The sequence below is a fragment of the Plectropomus leopardus genome, chromosome 13, assembly GCF_008729295.1.
Source record: "Plectropomus leopardus isolate mb chromosome 13, YSFRI_Pleo_2.0, whole genome shotgun sequence".
Classification (NCBI taxonomy): Eukaryota; Metazoa; Chordata; class Actinopteri; order Perciformes; family Serranidae; genus Plectropomus; species Plectropomus leopardus.
Window position 1 is genome coordinate 32,261,540 of NC_056475.1, and position 24,422 is coordinate 32,285,961.

The following is a 24,422-nucleotide window of genomic DNA, read 5'->3' on the forward strand; positions in this document are numbered from 1 at the left end:
TATAATTTGTCACATGAGAATCTTAATTGTCTTTTTCATTTTCTACATCTTCTTTTAATTTCTCTATCAAAATATAAGGTGTCCCATTTTGACAACAAAGGTGTCTTCTTTGCCACTAGAGCCTGTAAGTGATTACATAATGTGGTACATGTTATGTTTGAGATAAGGTCATCAAACTTGTTTCATTATTCTTCATTTTTTCTTCTGTATATATATATAGTATATATAGGCTGACATCAACATATAGAAAATGTCATCGTCACACATGTCATCAAACAAACTCACTTATTTGAAAAAAGGACATCTTAATTTGAGCCAAATGTGGACAGAGACTCACAAAGCAAACACAGCCAGGTTGCCAGAAAACATTGGCATTGTACCTTTGTACCTGTTTCATTTCTACCTTTCATACATACCACATAATTTTTTCTAAAATGACATAGTTCTAATAACATGTATATTATGAACTGCTATTGTCCTCAGCAGGTGGAGGGGATGCCAAAAAATAAGCCAAAGCCAAAATGACCCTGATCTTTCCTAAACATAACAAAGTGGTTTTGTTTCTTAACATAACCACACATACAGCATTGCCAAAACACAAAGAAGTGTAAAACTTCATCATATCGGCAACATAACCATGTTTTTAAGGAACCTCTCATGCCAGCAATGATTCTGCTGACTGGGTTTCATAGTAAACAATGGCAAGGTCTATGCAACATGAAGAGGGCTGAAAGATGAGGCACATACAATTTGCATGTCTGTGTCTAAGTGTGTTTGAACGCTCCTGTCTATGTATACACATGTTTGTGCAAATGTGCGAGTGCTTGTGTGTAAAGGCAGCACAGCTGAGCCTGCCCTCAGGCACAATCTATGGCCCTGTAATTGTTGTGTTGATGTATTTCTGTAATATCCAGTGGAATTATGGGAACAGATCTACAAGAGTGATGAGAGAAAGAAAGAGAAGGAGAGGGGGTGAAGGAGGAGAAGGGAGTCCCCTGTCTCATTAGGCATCAACTCCCCTGATGTCTACTTCAGCCTTGAACATAACACATGGGGCAGAGCACACAGCTAACAGAGAAGAATGACATCATCATAAATCTTATCTTTTATCAGTCACTGAATCATCTCTGCTTCATCTAACCACTGAAATCTTGGTTTGTGCTACTCGCTGCACTGTTTTATCAATAACTTGTTGTGAAAAGACATACTAACATGCTCAAATAAAAGCATAAAGAATATGCACTATACACAACATGAGCATTATTGCTTTTGGAAAAGCAAATAATCCTGGGCAGAGTGAGCAGTGTATGTTTCTTGCTCAGTCTGTATTTGATGTGGAGGTGAGGAGAGCTGTGTTCCTCCACAGCAACCCAGAGGGCAGTGATGATACGCTTAAGCCTGCAGGGGATTGTGGGGGATAGGCTGGCTGCTGATAGGCTACTCCCGTGAGACGAGAGCCTCCCCTTTCCTCCCTTCCTTCTCCCAGGCTCCCTTTCACCTGGCCAGGTTACCATGCCAACCAGCATTGGACAGTCTCTCCTCTCCTCTCCTCTCCTCTCCTCTGACCACCTCACCTCCTTCCTCCCTCCTCCCTCTCCTCCTCCCTTTTTCTCTCTCCAGTCTTTACTCTTAGAAAAAAACGTCCATTTCTAGTAGCCGGGAATAGAACACGGACCTGCCATTGATTTTCACAGGAGTATGATGATGATAACACAATCACGCCCTGAATGTCGCAATGCAGGGCCAAATACTACACACGCGTGCGCGCACGCACACACACACACACACACACACACACACACACACATACACATATATATTTAAAGTTTTTTTAATTGATGTAACTGTTAATTTGGAGAACAGCGTTATCCAAATGGAGGAATCCAGAGAATAATAACTATGCACCATTATGGCAGACTGGCTACAGTTGAGATTGGGGCTATTCATCTGTGATCAAAGAAAGAGAGCAGTGAGATGATCTCATGTTCAACGAGATGTGAGAGGTGATGAAAAGGGATTACATTTTTTTCAGAGGCATCATTTGAGCCAGCTTATTGTTCTGAACAATAAAAAGGACTAAAACATCAAGATCTATTTTCGAAATCACACAAACATTTAGCTGAAAGACAATGATTAATGGCCATGATCATTCAGTCTGCAGCCATGCTATGAGGTCTGATGTTTGTGATGCACTTAAGTGTAAGAGTTGAAGTGATGTCCCTCTGCTCGGGTTTTCTGTCGATTATGTATAACTATACCTGGTTTAACTGGTAAAAACGCTTAATGAAAATAAAAGAATCACTCTGGTGGGCTATCATCTCTCCATAAGGTATCATAAGAGTATCACCCATGACATCCTGTTCAACCGTTTGGTAGAGCACATTTTGAGTCACTTTATCTTAATGAATTTTGTGTTAAATTCATCTCAACCTGATTGAGCTATCTCTACCATTCGTTTTAGGTTTGTTAAGGTAAAAGAAATCCACTAGATGTTGCTGTTTCTTTAAACAGTCTGCCTTGTCAGTTTGCCTCCTACAGGAAGTTAGACTCCAGACATAAGGGCTCTGTGTGGGGGGATTTTCAAAGGTAGGCATGTGTATTCAACATGTCATAGTGTCAGAGTCCTTACCAGTCCTAGTAGTTATTCCAAGGTCAAAAACGGATATTTATTGGTAGCTTATATTAACATATTACAAGCATCATAACAATAAATTATGTGTAATTTATTTTTTTCTCTCTGTTTTACCATTACAATGAAGTCCTATATTTAAAAAAACTATGGGGTCTGTTAAAAAAATATATATATTTTTTATTAACACCTCAAGGACACACAAAAATGCAACAACCCCAAAAAAATTCAATTTTTTTTTCTTGGTGAGGACTTTAAAGCTAGCACTGGGATGCTAGTCTGCAATTCAGCCCACACTGTGTCACTGCTGCCTCATTGGCTAATGTAAGCCACTGGGCATCCTGGTTCAATGGGGCCATGAGGGCCAGAAAAGATAAGATGAGCTGAGATCTGCATAGCTCCCTGCCCTGGAGGCACACTGTAAGTGGGCTGGGGAGAAGACGGTGTAGATGGGGGTGGGAGAGCTCTGCGGTCATAGCACAAAGACAAGTGGTTCAGTGGCTGCCTGCAATGTACTGAAATAATTCCCTTAGCTGCACAATTTGCTTGGACATGGAGCATGAACCAATGTATGCTTGCAGACTGTGGGGTGGGGTGGGGGGATTGGTCATGGTTGTCTTAAGGATGTCGTGTTCGGGAGACTGCTCAGTGACCACAGAATCATTTAGCTCTCCTCCTCAGTGAAGCTTTGTTAGTGCTGTGCCCTCATCACTGTGTCTGCCAACATTAGTATGTGTAATAGGCCTGAATGGTCTTAACTGGCCCTGATAAACACTGGCTATTGACTGAATCTGATAGCATCCGCTGTGGATTGGTAATGAACTGACTGTATTGCATCTGTTTTGAGCATCGGGATGCTTGACTGGAAATAGCATAAAAATCATGATTAAGCCTTCACCTTCAACCAGTGTCAAGACACAAAAAAAAGTCAAGTCAGCAAGTCAGCATGCACCACCAGAGCTCAGTCTCCGGTCTCTACTGGTGGAACAGGCAGCTGAGCTAAAAGACACAGTGAAACCTAGTGGTGGAGGGAGAAGTTACAAGACTGTAAACAGCCAGCAGACAAAGAGAGACCGTGGGGGATAACAGCATGTTTTTTACATCTAACTTGGTGATTTAAGGATTTATTTCAACCAAATTTGAGCTGGTGATAGTTGGAACAGTGGACTTACTAACAAGCAAGAGTAACCAAGATGGTTTGGTTGAGATTTGTTTTGTTTCTGTCTTCAATAAAGTATGTTTTATGATGAGTTAATGAGGCAATGAAACCTCGTCAGTCTTAGGAAAACAGGTGTGAAAATATACATATATATTTTTGTTTGTTTTACATTTTTGGGGTTCATTTTGTGTTTTTATTAGTCTGAAAAACTAAAAGTGAGAAAGTAGTGCACTCGCTGTGTGGAGGGGAACACTGTTTAGGGGACCGTGTTGCCTCCGTGTGTCACTCCTTCAGCAGTGCAGTGCAATGCATTAGCACATAAGGTTCTTGTATTTTAAGTATAGCTGTGCAATTTCAGCTGTCAGTATTCGAACATATTTTCTGCAGGAAATGCATTTTCTATTCACTACTAATAATAGCATGTGGCTGCATATTTATGACAGTATATTTATATAATAATATATGATGGTTTATGATGTATACAGTAAAAATAGCAATAATAATAATATTAAACTGATCACTACTACTTCGCTTTCATTACTACCAGATTATGAAAGCAAAAGTAAACATTACAGTTAATGCATCTCCATACACTCACAGACAGTCATGCAAACTTAATTGTGGTGCACTGAGTGAGCAATTTCTATTGGCTGTTAGTACAGTGGTGGTGTTCATGCACGATGATGCATGATGTATTATGACTAGACATTAGCCTATGCACAGACACTCATAACAATGAAAGCACCGAGCTAGGACATCACAATAGCTGCAATTCATTTCCCGTGCAGTCCACCACAATAGCCTGGCAGAGTGGGATCTATCCAAACCGCTGCATTAGCCGCCTCCTTCATTACTCTTTTGTTATGGCTGCTTTGTATCTATTCCTTTACATTATGACTTTGCATTAACATGTGCAGTTCTTTGTCTGTCTTTGTGAGTGCATATAAGCTTGTGTCACATATGTAACCTGATGGCGTCTTTACCATGCATTTGTCTGTATTATACATCTCAGAGTTTCTCATTGAAGCTATTGTTTTCCACTGATTGTCTACTGGTACATCAAGCCACTTGTCCAAGTGGCTTGATATCCATCACGTGAGTACTTCAGCATGCCTTAGCTGTGTGCCTCCCTAATTGGCTCCTAAGCCTCTTAAGTAGCTGCCACTGCTCAAGTGGTGTAGGCTGGCCTGGATAAACAACATATAAAGAGCACAGAGTGTACAGAACATCACAGTGTCCAACATTACCGAACATAGCCTCAACAGGCTTTTGGGTTTTTGAGCTCACACACACACACACACACACACACACACACACACACACACACACACACACACACACACAAGAAAGAATGAGATGTGGCTCCCCTGGTGACTTGGGTAACTATAGAGAGCAAAGAGACACAAATCAGGACAACTATCACAACAACCTGAAAGTTTAGGAGCAGGACATGCACCTGAGGCCCACTCTATCCACTGAGCCACCAGGTGCCTCTGTAAACAGATGTTTTGATGGAGTTTTGCCATTACTAAACACATTCCCCTATGACTTTGACTCATCAAGAATTTTCACAGTTTTTAAATTATTTGTCACCATGGTGGTATTCAAGAACAACAAAGTTCTCTTCGCAGACTCAACCTACATGAGGCGAGTAATAGATACACAAATGGTTGAGGGCAAAGTATTCCTTTAAAAATGTTGCTTTTAAGCTGGTAATTAAAGGACTTTAAGAGAGAAAACCTTTTTACAACAACTTTATAACATAGAGAAAAGGTGCAACGGGCCCCTAGATAGAGGGGGGTAGCCTGTGCTAATAGAGCTAGCATTAGTATGTCATAACCAACATTCTATTGCATACATTTGGCTCCACCCACTCTACCCAGTAGAGGTTGGAGCCAAATTAATGAAAGCCCTGTCACAACATAAGATCAGCCCACCCACACTGACTTCTTTTATAACCTAGACCACCACAGCAGAGAGGAATTGGGCCCCAGCCAACCCACGTGGTAAGCAACCAGACTGGGTGGAGCTTTGACCTAACTCTGCTGGGTCAAATGACAAGCAATAGACACCTTGAATGTTTCCTGGCCCAAAGTGGAGTCAGGTGCAAGGTACAGCTGACATAAACCCAACCCATATTACCGGTCCAGTGTCGTTCCAGCGAGCACAGACCCTGAAAAGGAGTCCGACATAGAACCATATTAATGGATAGAGCGTAGACCACAACACTGCCATATATGTACTCAATACTCACCCCATTCATCCATGATGACGGGGCTGGCAGAGATTATCTTGGTCCTTTTTGGGGAGCTTCAGTCCCAGCCACAGCATAGGAGTCTACTGTGGCTAGACAACGCACAGCCCACTGCAGCAACACCTTGAATCAGATGATTAACTTGGCTGATTTTGAGATCCAAAGTGTCATTCTCAGTTGGTCTAGGAGCGGGGGGCTTTTGGCTGAAGGGAAACTAGCGAAACACCCGACACAACCACTTTATCAACTGTAGCTAGTTCCGCTCTGGTGACTCTCGGTTATGCAGCAGCGGTGGCCACAGCTCCTTGCTCTCTGACAAGCCAGCTGACTGTCGAAGCAGGTGCGCTGGGCCATCAAAGGAGGGCACGCAGAGTTAAACTTCTCCTTGCCACACTGCTGCTTGAGAAAATCAACCATATCCGCAGCCAGGGTTCTTGTCTTTCAGCTGTTGTAAGGACACCTCCATTCACTGCCAGATGTCTGGAAGATGGGGTTAAAAGAAAGCTGCATGTGCTGGAAAATCCTGACCATAACAAAGACAACTTACCTGCCTACCACTACAGATCGTCATCTTCAGCAGGTAATATTGATGGAGAGATGTCAGCAGTGGACTTCTGTGGGACACTGATAAGATGTCATCATCTACAAACAAAGGCATTTCCTCAGCAGGGATGAGCTGGCAGCACTGCAGCCGTGAAAACTTGGGAAGGGACCTGCAGGCTTTGCAGGCTGGCTGCTGCTGAAAACCTTTGACTGCATTGTCTGTGCCAGAAACTGACGAGGTTCCTGAAGCTGCGACTTCATCCGTAGAGAAAGCGGATCAGTAGTCAAATTACTATTGCAAAAGAAAAAGAACGAAGGACTGCATTGTTGCACTCCCTTATGTACTTTGTTGTCTCCGGATATTTGGGTTGGCCTAATTGTCCAACTACATTTATGCAAATTTCAGTGGGTAAATGCAGGCTAGTGATTGAAGGAGAGTACTTCCCATAGAGTATATGGTAGAGACTGTGTGAGAGAGAGTTGTGTGTTTTTTGTGGAATTCAAACATTTGTTTGTGACAAGGTTGTTTGTCACAGAAGAGGTATGTAGTCTGTAAAATTCATGCTTTTAGTGTCTCTGTCTCTGAGAAGCTAGGGTGAATTATATGTTTTAGACCTTTATGGTTTATTAAGTGCTTTTTCAACCTGAAGAGGGCAGTATCCCTATTAAAAAAATGAAATGGGTTATTATGGGAAAAAAACTTAGTAGTAAGCAAACACTGAAATGTCTAAGAATGCATGAATTCAAGAGCAACTCTGCAAAAGAAAGTACTATATTCCAATCCTTTTATAGTGAAAGAGGTAATCAGAACATGCCGACTCAACAACTATAAAATTAGTCAGGCATGAAGATATGTATATGCATATTTTAAAAGATTTAAAGAAACTAAAGAAACAAGAGAAAAAGGCACAGGATGGGAAAACGGACATGGATAATCCATTCTTCCTCCAACCCTCAGCTCTCTTACCCACATGGCAGCTTCTGCCTGCATGCAAAATTCAGGGCTTAATGGAGGGGAGCTAAGTCCTTGGCCACACAGCAGATAACTGCTGTACTTTCTCCAAGAGATCCAGTCGTGGTTGCTATGTGTGTTGCTTTCGTGGGATTCATTCAGGCAGAAAGCACAGAGCAAGAACCATGACGGCATCTTGCTGGTGGCCTGACTGTCACAGGCAAAGCAGTCTGCAGCCGAACTCACTTAACCTTTGTGCCACAGTTTTAACTTTTTGTTTCAGTGCTACTAGCAGACCTTGGCATGGACAGCCAGAATATGGAAAAAGACAAAGTAGTTGACTGGAAAATATCAGGTTAATCGGGGAGACTTTATGAAGAGTGACCAATAATAAAGATGAGAATTGTGTATAGTCTTTAGTAATTAGATCTTGTTGTGATGTAATCATATTTCAATAGGCCAGAAAATCCATGCATGGTTACACAGTGGTATAGGTATATACCTCTGATGGCATCTATACACTGGTGGTGGAGATAAAGGAAATAAAAGAGTGGATGAGATGTGGATGGAGTAGCCTTCGGTTGAGATCAGACCTGGGCGGTGGAAGTGATGAAACCAGAGAAGAAAAGGGTAAAGAAGGTTCATGCTGATTCAAACTGAAATGACAGCTGACAGAAGCAGAAAGTACAGCAGATTTCAAGTTTGACAGTGACTATCTGATCGACATGTGCACATGTGATTAAAGATGAGAAATGTACATAGTCTTTGGCGATTAGACCCCATTGTGATATCATTGTATTTTAAGGGGTTAGTGAAGCTGTTTATAGTGTAGGATACCCCCAAAGAAAGACAAGAAAAGAACAAGAGGGTAAATTGAACAGTCAATGCCACACGTGTGTGTCTTCACTACCTACCTATAAAGCTGGTGTAAATCAAAAGCTGGCTCTCCAATGAAGCCAGTCAAACAAGGAAACAAGAGTGGATACACAATCTCATCTGAAATAAAGTACCTCCATCGCACAATTGATAAATGCTCCAAGCTAATTAAGACTTAGTAGGTCTGGGTTACTCATCTAAATTCCATAGATCTACTTCATTTAGTATAAACTAACACAGCAGCATATATTTTTATTTATGCATCTATTTGCTATGTGTAACAAGTAATGTGGTATAAAAATTTAGCGAAACAACATGAGGAGATAACAACATATGTTTTATGCTAGATATGAGCAAATATCCTTATTGGACAGAGGAATTAAATCTTACAGACCTGATGACTGATGCTAACATTACTGGTAAGGAGAGCTGTTACTCATTTCAAGTGTGTTGGTTGTCTTGACAGTTGTCTTGCCAGATCCAGGGATCTGGATCTGGATGGATTTAGGGAACAGCAGGAGAGCTATGATGACCAAAGATGTGGCCTCAGAGGGTGCGAAGGCTGAAATAGCACTGCCATAAACCTTATATTCATGCAGTTATTGCAGGAAATGCTCATGAAACCAGAATCGTGACAATGGAAGTCTCACTTCACAGAGGATCTACAAAATGTGACCACATCCAATTTTTTCCCATTGGTTGTCTGTCTGTTGCGCTCAAGAGATGAGGCTCTTTCTCTCTCTCTCTCTCTCTCTCTCTCTCTCTCTCTCCCTCCCTCAGACGGCACTGCTTCTATGCTGCCTGAAAGAGCTGATTTGAGTTTCAGTGTTTACTTCAGTAAAAATGTGACATCAAAATGTAATAAATAGAATAGAGTGTGCACAGAATCAGAGCAGACTGGGCTTCTCAGGAGGTGGGACATTAGCTCAGACAGCCTGTTTCAGACAAAGGTGCTGCAGCAAAGGGCAGTTTGAGACACATGATGTATTATTTGAACATTAAAGCATGTAAACCTATTCAGGCAGACCCCCCAAATACAAATATGATCCTAAAACTCTCTAAAAATCTTTAAATGTGGCCTTAAATTAGATGAGAGTGTCATTTGTGACAAACTAACAAGATGTTGAGATGTTTTTGCCAATTCGCACTGAAATGACAGGTGACAGCAGCAAAGAGAAGATCAGATTTAAAGTTTGACAGTGACGTTTTGTTTGGCTGATGAGATTGTGGCAGAATCTGATTGGTTTATTTGAGAAAGGACAGCCTATAGTCAACTGATTACGAACAAAGCAGGAGAGGTGGGAGACAGAGAGAAATGTGAATGAATGAATACGCATAAAGATAGTCTTACTGATTGAACTTAAGCTAAGCTTCATATGTGACTAATAATTATTTTTGGAAAGCTAAGTGTAAGAATACACTACATACCCAACCCTACACACAGAGATAGAAATCCTAATACACACATCACCATCTACAGCATGTAAGATAGTTTTACATATACAGTTTTAGGTGGCATTTCTTCATGAGACTTACTTTTGACATTGAGATACATGGACTTGCTGACATCAGCTCCAACGTCATTGCTGACTCTACACAGGTAGAAGCCGCTGTCTTCTTCCAGCACATGCTTGATGAACAGAGAGCCGTTGACCAGCACCTCGATCCGAAAGCCTGAGTTGAGGGCGATGGGCTTGAACTGAGGGACCCCGGCGCCTGTCACAGTAGATACAGTAAGCGATGATCAAAAAATGTTGGAAAGTTTAGAGCTAGCCCAGTCACAATCTGTATGATTCAAAACACCACTATAATATGTCTGCTATAAAAATGGCGCTGCATCAGTTTTTTAGGACCTTATCAGATATGCCAACACACCTAAAACCGATGGTCTTAAGTTAGAGTGGGGAAAAAGACATTGTGGGGGGTTATTGAAGAGTAACAATGACATAAGGCCAGACAGTGTTGACAAACTTCTGATCAAGAAGTTCAAATGCTATCTGATAAGACCCATAGTTGATAAATGTATATTTTCATTTTTTTATGGTCAGACCTACAATAAATATTAATCAGATATCAACTTTTTTTTTAAATAATCAATGAATCTTTGATTGTTTGCTGACAGACAAACTTGCAAACTGTACTCTACAACAACATATTACGTTGTATTCATTAGTGGAGATACAGTGGTACATGGGGTAGGTTGAGGGATAACTGATGTCTACAGCTGTGATGTGCTAACATTTCTTATTAACAGCATGCACAAAGTACAGCTGAGACTGATGGGAATGTTATTAGATCAGCAGATCAGGAACTTAAGTCGCTGACCTGATGATGGCGCTAGATGAAGATCACCAAAGTTATTACAAGTTGTGAGGAGCATATGAACATATGAAGCAAATTTCATGTCAATTCATCCTACAGTGCTAGTTGATATATATTTAACGCTTTCTGATCCGAATTTGTCACATAATGACTTCCACATCTATTTATTACATTTTAAGTTATCCTTCTGCATCTGCTGTTGACATTCCAGGATGCTACTTCAAATGTCAAAAAACGCACATGCTGGCATAGATGGTTAGGTTTATGGGAATGAGGCACATGGTAAGGTATAAAAAACCCCCAGCATACTAGGCGGGAAGTGAACATCAGATTCCTGCATGAAAGTCAGGGATTTGTAGGACCTATCCACTCCTTACATTACATCGTTACAGTCAGTGTTTCAACTTGACACTGTGCCATGTCCACGTTTCATGCGCATGCGAAAGGTGCACTTATGCCAAAAGCACTGTCAAAGCAAGTGTGGAATGAGAATGGTCTGATATTTCATATATTTCATGACATTTGATATTTATCTGATTTCTGATATTTAATTTCATGAAAAATATGAGCGTCATGGTGGCGCCGTTAGAAAAGTCAAGCAACATCAAAGTCATCAAGATTAGCTTTACAAAAGCTTTGCATTAACAGTAATGATGTATGAGCCTAAGTCATGTCTCATAATAAGTAAGCAATGTCGGAACTGACAAGAGTGAAAGCAGTGGATAGTCATATCATACAGAGCTTTTTCTTTGTTTTCAGAGTCACTGTTGTGTCCAGCCAGGACGGGATTATGCAAGTTTAGTAGTTACATAATCTGCCACCTTTTTCCGACCTCTAGGGAAATGAAAGGCTCTTCCTTGAGCTGCTGCTGTTTCTCATCTCACAGTGCTTGTTTGGACTTGAGGTGGGTGTTATTATGCATTCACCCTCATGGCTGTGGACATTATGTTTGCTGTGTTGGCATTCCAGAAAAGATCATCGATCACAGACAGTAAGCTTGCTGTAGAACAAAACATCTTAGCATTCACAAGCATTATAGCATAAAAGATGGGCAAGTTACGCAGTTTAAAGTCTTTGAAATTCTATGACACATCCAACACTTTCACCAAACCTGGAGGAGACAGTTGTGTGTTGCCAAAGTAATAAAGTATGTGGTGTAAATACACATGTAATTCATGTTTGTGTCATGCAATGTGTTACCTTTAGAGTATTCCCACTGGATGGTAGGAACAGGATAGCCTTCAGCTGAGCAGTTTAGTATCACTGCCTTTCCATAGATGCCATCCTGGTCCTTAGGTTGCACCACAAATTTGGGAGGAACTGCAAGTCAAGTAGCCATGAGTTTACACCTTTTTATCTTGAAGACAAATATGTGTCTACTGATCACCAGAAGCTCACTCTAAAAGAAATATCTCATGGCCTCTCACAATGTAATGTTCAGTCTTAGGAGCATCTATTATGGCTCATAATGTTTTCTATTGTATTCAGGCCGGAAGATTAAGGGGCATCATTATCTTACAGATCACAGTGGGGTAAACAACTTGATGTCATTTAAAGATCTGATACACAACACTATATTATCTTTCTCCTGCATTCATTATGTTTTGTCCCTAAAACTTTTAGTAGACACAGTAATCTCTTCTTGCATCGTCAGTGAAACTGTGCCTTTTCTTTTCTCCTCATCACCACCACCCTCCTCTCACTTATCCCCCCTCCTCACCTCGTACTATGAGCTGGCTCTGGTGCTCTACAGCAGCAGCCTGGTTGCGTGCAATGCAAGTGTAGTTGCCATTGTGCATCAGTGTGAGGTTGGAGATACGCAGGGAGCTGGTAAAGTCTATGTTGTCTATGGTGACACCCAGGCTGGCTGGGATTGGCCGACCATCCTTCTGCCAAGTGATGAAGACAGGTTGGTCCCCAGACATGACGACGCAGGGGATGAAGACTCGCTGGCCGATGGAAAATCGAGGGAACTCAAATGGGTGGATGGTAGGTGGAACTGTTGATGAGAGAGATTCATTTTCATCTCAGTAGTTTCATCTCAGGCCTTTGCAGAACATTTAGGTTCAACAACAATAAAGGGTGCCCAAAATCACTCAACATGTATTTTCATAAAAAGAACATACAGTCCATGGATACAAATGTTAGGAGTGGGGAAAATATCAAATCTTATGTACATCATGAATCTCTCTTGAATGATTATGTCTCTATAGAAAAGTCAGTAATTATAACTAAAAAACCCAGTTCTCAACATTGTGATTGCCTGAAACTATTTTGTAGGATTGAACTGTAATGGCTGACCCTTAGTAATGGGCAGAAACATGTGCATTGTGTTTGCATTCTGTTGCTATTGTATTACTGAAACATAATAGTCTAGCAGGAGACATAAGTTCCCATGAATACCCGCATGGCTTTTTTTGATAACCTGTTTTTTTTAAGTGGTGTTAAGTTAACAATTTGCCTTGTTGCCAAGGTCAATTCATTGCCCATGGGGTTTGTTTGGCGGCCATTTTTAATTTATGTCCGTGCTAATGGCGAAAATCACTGATTTTCATAAATCCTGAACCGGACTAAATACAAAGATAAATGAGGCCACTTTTTCATAGAATTTTTACACCAGAATGGAAATGGAAAGGTCATCGGCATAGTGCAACCACTCTATATTGGTTTAAAAAAATAAGCAAATGACACATTTTAGGCTCTAAATTGGTAAAAGAAAACACTCTATATTGGTAAAACAACAACAACAACAACAAACAAACAAAAACAACAACAAACAAAAAACAGGCAAATTTTAGGCTTACAACAGTTATCAAATATAACAAACTTATTCTCTTATATTATTTGGAAAGTTATGAAAAGGTTGAGGTCTATGGTACCAGGATGAGTCAAGAACACCTCAAACCAGACCAGGTACCCCATGAAGCAGAATAATGCTGTGCTATTAAATGCTATTAAAGAAGTACCGCGGCGATACAAAGAAAGTCCTCACAAAAACTAGGCCGTCTCTACAGTAAGAGGATGCAAATCTGTTTTTAAATTGCTACATGACCAGAGAAAACAGAGAAAATGTGCTTTTGCTCAAGAGGTAGAAAACCTACAAATATCAGAATGAAACTAGATACCACTAGGTTCCTAAAACCAGGTCACACAAAATTGCCATCCAGGTACATGGGAACCTATTTCTCCTGCTAGACTATAATGGAGGTAATGAAGCAATGTATTTAATTATGGATCATTACAAATACAACAAATACACTATGTTTTAAGAGTAACAAGTTGTCACACAGTGAGAAAAATAATCATATATAGAGATAAAATTGCACTGTAGTGACCTGAATCACAACCAGATCAAATAATAAGGTGCATAGACACCCCCACCATTAACATATGTACCTATACATGGCATAGCTGAGCTACTTTATAAAGCACTCCCATAGCAACTCAGTAGTCACATTAAACTCTTAATATTATGATGTTCTTTCTGCAGGAATGAGAGAAGTATTTTATTACCTCTGTGTACATTATGTGGAGCAGATGAATCCTCATTCAAAAAAGCATGCATATAACATTCTCTCTCACTGTCTTTGCTCTCTGGGGACACTGCAGCCATCGTGAGAACCAGATACTTTGGAAAATTAATGATTTAAAATAACATTGGAATAAGCTGCACTTCAGCGCTTATTTAATTCACAACAAAATAGGCATAATAGGCTCCTGGGGATTCCCTCTCAGCAGCGGCGGAATGCTAAGCAGCCTACAGGCAAATTGGACGAGGTGGAATGGCGGCATAGCTTTGTCTACACTGTGTGATTTCCCCCTAGCATACTTGTTAGCACGTCAGGACCCGGCAGAGAGAAAGGGAGGTGGGGGGGTTGCCCATCCTACATTTCAAATTATGCAGTGTCATTGAAGAAAGAAAGCCATCCGAGGTTATCATCATATGGCTCAGCTCAGCGCCGCTGCATATTCAGATGAGCCTCAGATAAACTGGCCAGGATGATGGAGATGGTGTTCTGCTATCAGTGATGTGAGTGGGTTTTTTTACAGGTTGTTGTATACGAATATTCCTCCACACATCTGCGACAAGGAGAGGTAGATACTAAGGTAAAGTATTTTTTAAATGCGATGAACAGCATGTGAGCCAGACACTCTAACACTGGGGATTGATAAAGTGTGTATGCACATCTTAAACAAATGGCCTAAACGGCTTACTTGACACTTCAGATTGGTAATAATCCTGATAGAGTACACATGATTACACACAGCTACTGCACCTAAATCTAAAGTCCTGGCTTATTTACCAGTACTGAAATAAAAACATCTCATTGAGGCGATTATTGATACCAATATTGATATATCCACTTTTTTCTTCACCTAACTTTAATGATCATAAAGTCTCTTCTGTAGTGGAATTAAAATCATATTCTGCATCCTCTTATCATGATTGCCCACCAGCAGATGGAGACATTAAATACAATGCTTTTCACTGTATATAATAATCACTCATTGTGCAAAATAAGAAAAATACTTTAACTCAGGGTTGATGTTTCGTACATGTTCACTTTTCAATTAAAAAAAAATCTTTTTGTGATATCGGCAGAAATCAGCATGTTGACATGCCGATATTGTGGTGCATCACTACTGAAGACAGCTCAGACAGAGGTTGGTACCTTTCACAGTCACATAGACGCTCTGGTGTGTGGACAGCTGAGGCTGGACGAGCACATTGCACGTATACTCTCCTTCATCCACATCCTTCTGCACATCAAACAGCTTCAGGGTGCCGTTGTTCTCAAAGGCCCGCTGGCGATGGTTGTATGGCAGCAAATTGGAGTCCTTATACCACTTGATGGAGTAGTATGGGTAGCCAATGACACGGCAGTGGATGTACATGTCCCGCCCAGCGATGGCAGTGAGGTTTTTCATTGGTCTGATGCTGGCAGGCCCTTAAAGGACACATTGGAGAGACAACTCTCTTAAAATGATTTTGAGGCAGGGGGTGGGGTTGGTATAAAAGATAGCTGTGCTGTGTTCTGCATGTTTTTAAGACACCATAAACGTGCCTTTTATATGCCTTGATTCATTCTGATAGTAACTAAAACATAGACAAGTCTTATTTAGGAGTTTCAGAGGTCCTGACTAGGACATCCAGAATCAGAATCATCACTAGTGGACCCACTCTGCTCTGTTGTCCTTCACATTTTTGACATGTCAGAGCCAGAGACTCATGTTCCCTTCTATCTGAGCCTGGAGTAAATATTACCTTGCGCTCCCACCTCCTTGGTGCCAGATGTGATTGCCTCTGACAAGCATTAGAGTAGAATGTTCCCTTTCTCCACTCATGAAGCTATTATCAAAACCATTACTCATGTTACCAGCTTTCACATACACTTGTAAAAAACCAACAGAATAACCAACAGGCGTCTATAGCTTTGCATCTCTCAGTGAAATTGACTACTAGGTTTCTTTTTAAAGCACTACAGTAGACAGTTTAACTAGGCTCTGCAGTGTACTTTGAGCACAAGCGTATCCTGGGCTGCTACTCTCTTTAGCTCGATTAAGGAGCCAACGATGTGAGAAACAGTCATTACACTTTCTCTGCAATGGCACCTGTGGAGATTTATCTTCATTGCTTGGCTGCATTCGGCATCCATGGACCAGGATCGCCCTATTTAGCCTTACAACATGCAAGAATGAACACAATCAAATTAAAGCAATCAGTGTACAGAAAGTACCCTTCCCTCTCTGCAACAGAGAAATACAAATAGCCCTACACCAGGCACAGAAAGCTTGAGTGTCCCAGTATTACCGCAACATGACATCAGCAACCCAGCCAAGCAATTCCCTGCAGAAAGTAGATAGCACCAATATCAAGCCATCAGCAGGTACTGGCTATGACGAGGGGTATTAGAAAAGCTAATGCTGAGAGTAGTAACTGATTCTCAGAGTAAAGAAGGCTGTTGCATTATCTGCCGTAACAAGAGGAAACAGACTGAAGCTCCAATATCAAGTTTTTAAGTGTGAGAGAAACCAGCAACACCAAAAAGTAAATAGACGTTACAAACTAAGTCAGGCATTCTTTAAACATCTGCACATCAGGAGCTTCACATGTAGCCAATTAAAGAGATATAAAAGCAGAATCAATCAGGACATGTTGATGTGTATATGTGATGGTGTGTCGGAAGAGTTGATCTGACAAGCACCTCTTACGTTTATTCGCGCCTGGTAGGAAACGGTCCCGGCAGAGTTGTTGCAGATGCAGCGATACACCCCTCCATCAGGTACCTGGGTCTGACTGATGTTGAGGTGGCTGACCACGTGGCCCTCTGCGGTGGTGTAGTAGGAGATGCGGTGGCGGCTGTCCCTTATCACAGGTTCGTCATCCAGAGTCCAGGTTACCCTGGGCTCCGGCGTGCCCTTCACGGTGCACGACAGCGACACAAACTCGTTGATGTTGTAGACCTTCTCGCTGAAAGAAGCCAGAATCTTCGGGGTGCCATCTGAGCAACAGAGAGATACATGAGCAGCAGAGAGAGACACCATGGCGCATATATATATATATATATATATATATATATATATATATATATTTTAATGAGAATTAAATTCTTTTTAGAATTATGTTTATTATTATGATTAGCTTTGTCATCGCAATAGTTTTTAAACTTTTGAATTGCAAGCAAATTAATGTGAATTCTTTTAAAGACATGGAACAAAAACAATGAGAAGCTTTACAAGAAATGTTCCACAAATTGCAAGAAATTAGTATATTCAGAATTTCTTTAAAAAGCTGGAGAAAAAATGTCTAAGGAAAAAGAAAAAAGCTAGGGAAAACTATATTTCTGATTGTGTGTGTTTAACCAGTTTTAAATTGTATTTTCCTTGATTTTTTGTTTTACTTTTTGTTGTTTTATTAATTTTCTTGTAATTCTTTGCATTTTTGTAATAATTTCTTGCTAATTTTGGTAATTTCTTCATGCTCATTGCCTTCTTCATGTGTTTTTGAAAGAAATCAAGCCATTCTGCTCAGTCCTTAAAGGGTTAAAAGCAGAATCAGTGTAAAGCAGATTAACACAGCTCCTTTCTCTCGCTCCACATCATTGATTATCAATATTCTCCTTACAGTGGTGTGGTCATGAGAGGCACACAATGCAGCAGCCCAGCTTGCGTAACAGTATGCAAGCCTCTATCAGAAAATCTGATAATGTTAAACTGCACTACATCACATATCACAGTGTGGATCGGAGCATGGACACACAGATACACAGTGCACAGTTTGGATTCATACAACACAAAGAGATTCTACATATAGAGAACTGTATGGTAACTGCTACCACATCTCCAGTAATAAAATTACTGTGAATTCTGACCTTCTAGTATGACTTGAACAAAGTCCTGGGCGGACATCTTGCCATGTCTGGCAAAACACTGATAGGCGCCTCCGTCACTCTTGGCCATACCAGCCATGACCAGGTTTTCCCTGTTTTGGCCCGTCATGCGAACACTGTTACTGGGGTAGATGAGCTCCCCATTGCGGGTACCATGACAACTGGTACTCCTCTGAGCCAGTCACACTGCAAGAGAGTGAAACCTGGCTTCCCACACTGCCCTTCACCTTCCGCGGGCTCACCACGACCTTCAGGGGCTCTGTAGGTGAGGAAAGAGTTTCAGTAACTGCTTTCAACACAAGATTGGGATATTTGGTTTTCTTTATTTCCTCTAATTTCAACATTATTATTATTTGGCCAGAGAAAATATAAATATGCTACATCCCAGCTAGCAGTTTTTGGTTCTAAAAACATTCTGAGAATGTTACAATGCAACCACTGCAAAGTTTTAGTAACGTTTTCAGCTGTAAGTTTTCTTTTCGTTCCTAGAAATCTCTTCTTAAAGTTAAAGGTAACATTCTCTGTAAACAACTACAAATGTTAATAATATTTGTTGTTTTCATTAAAACATTAATGCAACTTGTAGGTAATGTTAGCTAAAGTTGTGGGAGTGTTTCCTGCTAGCTTGGATGTAGCTCCTTAAACTCAGAAACAGCATCTTCAGATTCATTGCCCATTCAGTGTCCCGTTTTTGTACTGATAAAACTGAACCCCAGTGACCACCACCAGCCCAAGGATTCTTACCTTTGACCTGCAGCCTGCCAACCACCTCAGCATTTCCGTAGCCATTCCACACCTCACACACATATGTCCCTGTGTCACTGGGCTGGGCTCTCTCTATCAGCAGGCCTGTCACACTCTGTCTGAAGCGAGTGTCTGTCTCCAGTGGCCGGTTGTCCTTTAGCCAACGGTATTTGGGTGTGGGGTGACCGGAGGCCTTGCAGGGCAGCTCCACTCGATGAGATGCCATCACCTCACGACGCTCAAAGCTGTCCAGGATGTGTGGGGTGCTGAGTTGGTTGGATCTGGTGAGTAAATGCGACACAGGGAGTTTAAACTGGGATAACTGTGTTTTATATTTCCCTCCATAATACTGGTTTTCTGACTTAAAACTGATACATCTTAAGTATCTATAGTATGTGGGTAAAGGGGCACACACTCTTTTCAGATTGTGAGTTTCAGTGTGGCCTAAGATCAGGTATGGTATTCCCAGAATTTATGGAGAGCTAAAAGTCCCTTTAAAAATGATGAAAAGATTGGCATTGTGATCAAAATCCTTATTTCAACTGGTGGAATAACGCACAAAAATACCATGCAGGAACACAACATCCTTACTTTAACCTACAAAGTAAGGATATTTAGTCTACTTTATATTACAAACACACACACACACACACACACACACACACAAATATTGTAATAATGGATTTTTACTCTAAATGCATTAATAAATAATTACCAAAAAAAAAAAAAAAAAAATAGGATATATGTTTTTTTTTTATGTCCATTTCAATGGATGGAGAATCTTTCAATTAAAAAAGTGTGATTCATTCTTTGCTTAAAAAAATTTCATATTAATGAATAAAGTGAGATTTAAAACAGTACATATGTATTTTTCATTGTTTTTGTCGCTGTGACTCAAAAATGTAAAATATAAATAGTATTTGGAAAACCTCCAGAGATGAATTATTATGTGAATATAATTAATAAGGGCCATTAAAAGTTGGTTGAATCATTTCAAAATGAAATCTTTATAGCTTTTACCTATTTTAACTGTATTTCCCCTGCTCATTTTCTCGTGACTCTTAGATTCACCATCCATTCCAATGGACAGATCATTCTAAAAAAAATAAATAAATAAATATATATACATATATACACACACATATATATATATATATACATACATATACATACATACACACACACACACACACACACACACACATATGTATGTATGTATGTATGTATGTATATGTATGCATATATACACATATACATATGTATATATAAGCCAAAATATTTCATATGATTTTTGACCTGTATAAGTAAAATAAACAAGTCATATAAGTCATATAACTTTTTAGTTTTTTTTATAGTTTGTTTTAAACTCAGTTTAAACACAAATCATGTACTTTAACTGTATGATTTAAAGATTGAAAGGCGTCTCATGCTTTCCTCATGGTCAACCATGCTTGTTAAAAAAAGGGGGTGTGGCTCTACTGCAGTCCACTTTAGAACATGTGGAAGACTGATTGGCATATAGATATCCCATCAAAAAAGGCTGTGCATTTAGGTGGTTTTAGATAACAATAAGCATAGATTTAGACTTCCTAGAAAAGCCCATTGGAATAGACATGAGATCTAAACAGACTGTAGAGTTGTACCATGACATCATTAACAGTATCTGTATCTGTGTCTGTCTGTGCCTGTGTCTGTATCTGTATCTGTGTCTGTGTCTGTGTCTGTGTCTGTATCTGTGTCTGTGTCTGTGTCTGTGCCTGTATCTGTGTCTGTGTCTGTATCTGTATCTGTGTCTGTGTCTGTGTCTGTGTCTGTGCCTGTATCTGTGTCTGTATCTGTATCTGTGTCTGTATCTGTGTCTGTATCTGTGTCTGTGTGCGTGCGTCTGTGTCTGTGTCTGTATCTGTGTCTGTGTCTGTGTCTGTGTCTGTATCTGTGTCTGTGTCTGTATCTGTGTCTGTGTCTGTGTCTGTATCTGTTTCTTCATCTGTCCAGCCAATACAAATGATAACTGGGAACTAGTGATGGGCCTGTGACTTCACCCAAAGCGTCCCAATTCTAATGACATTCATCACTTCTCATCTCTGTGATTCACGTGTCTTTCCTGTCACATTCACACGACGTAGATCTTTTTTTTAAAAAAATGGATTCATTTATTTTTTACAAACACAGATTTATTTCTATCCACTCCTCTGTCACTTTGTTCATTTCGAAACCAATCAAAATCAGTGAGACTAAAACCTAAATAAAAAAAGGGTCTTATGCATATTATTGTAGATATTGTGTACCAAGTCAGTTTATGTATTTAATTAGCAGACAGATATCGCCATATGTCAGTATGTGATGTTGAGACTGTTCCTGGTGCACGGTGTGAGCTCTGGATGCATTGGTATTCTCTTACCTGAGACAATGAGGCGGGCACTATTGCTCTGTCGGGTCTCTCCTGTGTACCGATGGCGTGTCATACACCTGTAATTGTACAGCCCATCCTCCACCTGCACATCCAGGATATACAGGGCTCCCGTGGATGTGATAAGAAACCGTGACACTGGAAAACAAACAAATATAAAACTGCACATTATTGATGTGTGGCGCAATTTTAAACAGCTACAATACAGGTCTTAATGTTACAGTGACACCAAAATAAAATTACAGCATGAACATTTAACTGCCTGTGGGCCCATCAGCACCAAACACAGCATGTCACCTTTCTGTAAGTACAGTGGGCCCTGTGCTGCTTCTGGTCAATCAGGATAAATGTTGAACATTCTCTTAAAGTTTTGCAAAGCTTGCAGATTCTCTCCAAAACACACATCTGTTAGACTGACTTTGGCCTGCAGGATCCATAACATGCCCTCTCTTCATTGGCCTCATCTGACCCCTCACTCAGCTTAACTGTCTGATGCAACAAAAAATTAAAAAACAATAAAGTGAATTATCATATTCACTTTTATGCAACAGAATGATACACGTGCTTAATAACAGTAAGCTGAGCCCCCACAACTAATCAAAGTAATCCTGATAAACCCTTGAATAAAATGCATTGTGTCTCCAAAGGTGGTGTCTGAAACACTGTGTGACACATGAAAGCGACAAACAAAGCATCCCTTGCCTCCAGATGTCATCACAGGAGACAACTAGTATTTTATAACAAATACCAGTCTACACTCATATTCTGTGTATCCATTCTGACTCACTGCAATCACTACCTTACACATTCTAAAAGAAGACAATACAGAAAATCCAATTTCGAAGTCTCTTTAGCAAATATTTGCAAGTCAAGTGAGGTACGCAGCTCTGTGTGGTTATAGTCACCAAACATCTGCTACAGCCAATTTAGCTCAGCACAGCTCTGAGGCGCTGTGACAAGCCTGTGTGTTGTGTAGTAGTGTAACACAGCTCGTTATCGTGTAGCTCATCGCTCTCCTCTCTCTTTCCCTCTCTCTTGGGGGAAACTCAGATTCTCTCACTTTCTCTTCCTTTCTCTGCTCCAGCAAAAGTGCAGAGAGCCGGGGATCACAGAGCGCTTTGATAAGGCATGGCTGTGCAGGTTGGATGTGCTAATATCATGCTAATGTTATGCTAATTTGTGTGAAAACATGGAAGTAGAGAGAGGTAGTCAGTGTTTATGAAGAGTGATGTGTGCTGTAGCCGGTGGCTGCCGGGGTATTTCATGTCACAGATGATGGAGGAGCCAATCTGGGACAGGGATCAAATGGGGCTGCCGTACAGTGGGGCATTCTAGCAATATTGGTAGAGATATCATAATACAGACTTTATGGGCTGTTGAATTACTCACATTTAGTCCTTTCATGACAGTTCAACACAGATTAAAGCTGCTACTAGGCCCTTGCACAGTGCATACTAAAATAATGGAAAGAGCTGCGAGTGCAAGCTATGATCCTTGTGTTGAAAGTTTTATCTGCAACATCTCAAGAATAAATCACTGATCACTGAAGACATCAAGATGACATTTGGAGAGGAGAGGTAATATGCACCCATACATGCATCTCTGTAATCCTGAATCATATAACCACAGTGACATGCAAGAATATCATCAAACTGGAATGTTATTGGTTGCAAATGCAGTTCCTTTTCAAAGAAGGAAACAATACAGAGAAAGCAGATATCAAGTGAAGACAGAGAGCAGGCTGTCTCTCTTGTCTTTCTTTTCTCCCTTTTCCATCTCCTTCCATGAGCTTTCCCTGAAAGTTGTCTGGCATGAAAAGTTGACAAGGCAGGCTTCTGAACGAGAGGAGCTCTCATTAGAACAGACTGGCTAGCAGTGTGATAAAAGGCCAGGTATGAGAGAGGGACCCCACCTCTATTTCACACGCACACACACACACACACACACACACACACACACACACACACACACACACACGTTTAAATGAGTATTTATATGCCTGTCTCTTGTGAATCAAACTCAAAGAGGGAGAGATTTTTAGCATATCAAAAAATGGAAATATGTCAAGAAAACGATATTTATGATTATTGTCATTTTACTTTTAAATTAATAATTTTATATATACTCAGAAAAAAATATAATATAATATATACATAAGCACACTTTTTAAAACACACCTTTTGGGGATCCTTTTCTTCTTTACTTTTTTTTTTGCTTGTTTTCAGGAAATTTTCTTTCTTTTTTAATGCAAATGTTTGAGCCATGTCCTTTGTTTAAGAAATCAAATCAGTTTGCTCTGGTTAACACACAGAGACACAAATCTGCAGTGCTCTATTGTATTTGCATGTCCTTATGAGCTGAAGGCATTTGTGTGGATGCTCCTCCGTGTGTGAACATGTGTGTTTCTTTGAGCGTGTCCATGTTAGTGAGTGTGAATTGGTTTATGCAGCATACTGCTGCATAAAGGAATGGTCAATAATAGTGATTGAAGGCACTCCACTACACTTTCCCTGCTCCTCTGAGCTCCACCAGCTCCATACTAATCCTGCCTGAGAGACCCCCTTCACTCTTCTTGTTCTCTGTGTTAACATGCTAGACATAAGAGCAAGTTTGCACCACACCTGGATGTATTAGCATACATTTCTGAAACTGTGGCTTCACTTCATCCCATCTGGGCTGCTGTACGTCTCCTCTTCCCCTCCTCAGTCTGCCCAGCTGCTTTGGCATCGATGGTGCCACAAACACAAGTCTCTTTCTGTGGATTCACACTCAATAGCTTCAATTAATCCCCATTTAAGTCACACTGAGCCTGCAAGTAGACTCTTTGTTCATTCAAAGTGGGAGACTCAGTGTTTCTATTGTGTTGCATGTGAAACATAATAGATACACTGAGGAAAGCCTGAATCATGTTTGTATTACAAAGATACTGTTAAACCTATCACCAGGGACACTTTGCACTAATGTGGATGTGTTGTCACTGGACACACAGGTTAACGTGTGGCAAGGACTGAGAGGGAAGGATTTCAAGTAATGTTGAACAAAATGACACACAGTGAGAGACAGAAGTTAAGCATTCTGACCTTCACGTGCACGGTGATCGTCTGCCCCAAAACAGCTGAAGCAGTTACTACCCTGGCTGCCT

The 24,422-nt window shown here is 40.5% G+C and overlaps 1 protein-coding gene across 1 annotated transcript in view; it reads right to left on the reverse strand.

Annotated features, from left to right (window-relative positions):
* The window catches only part of dscama (Down syndrome cell adhesion molecule a), a 150,254-nt gene that overhangs the window by 25,318 nt on the left and 100,514 nt on the right, over positions 1-24,422 (reverse strand). Inside the window, 10 exon segments of the mRNA XM_042499673.1 lie at positions 9,950-10,129; positions 11,936-12,055; positions 12,456-12,734; positions 15,409-15,684; positions 16,942-17,238; positions 18,109-18,274; positions 18,276-18,385; positions 18,871-19,138; positions 19,141-19,151; positions 21,272-21,418. Coding sequence (XP_042355607.1) covers positions 9,950-10,129; positions 11,936-12,055; positions 12,456-12,734; positions 15,409-15,684; positions 16,942-17,238; positions 18,109-18,274; positions 18,276-18,385; positions 18,871-19,138; positions 19,141-19,151; positions 21,272-21,418 — 1,854 coding nt within the window.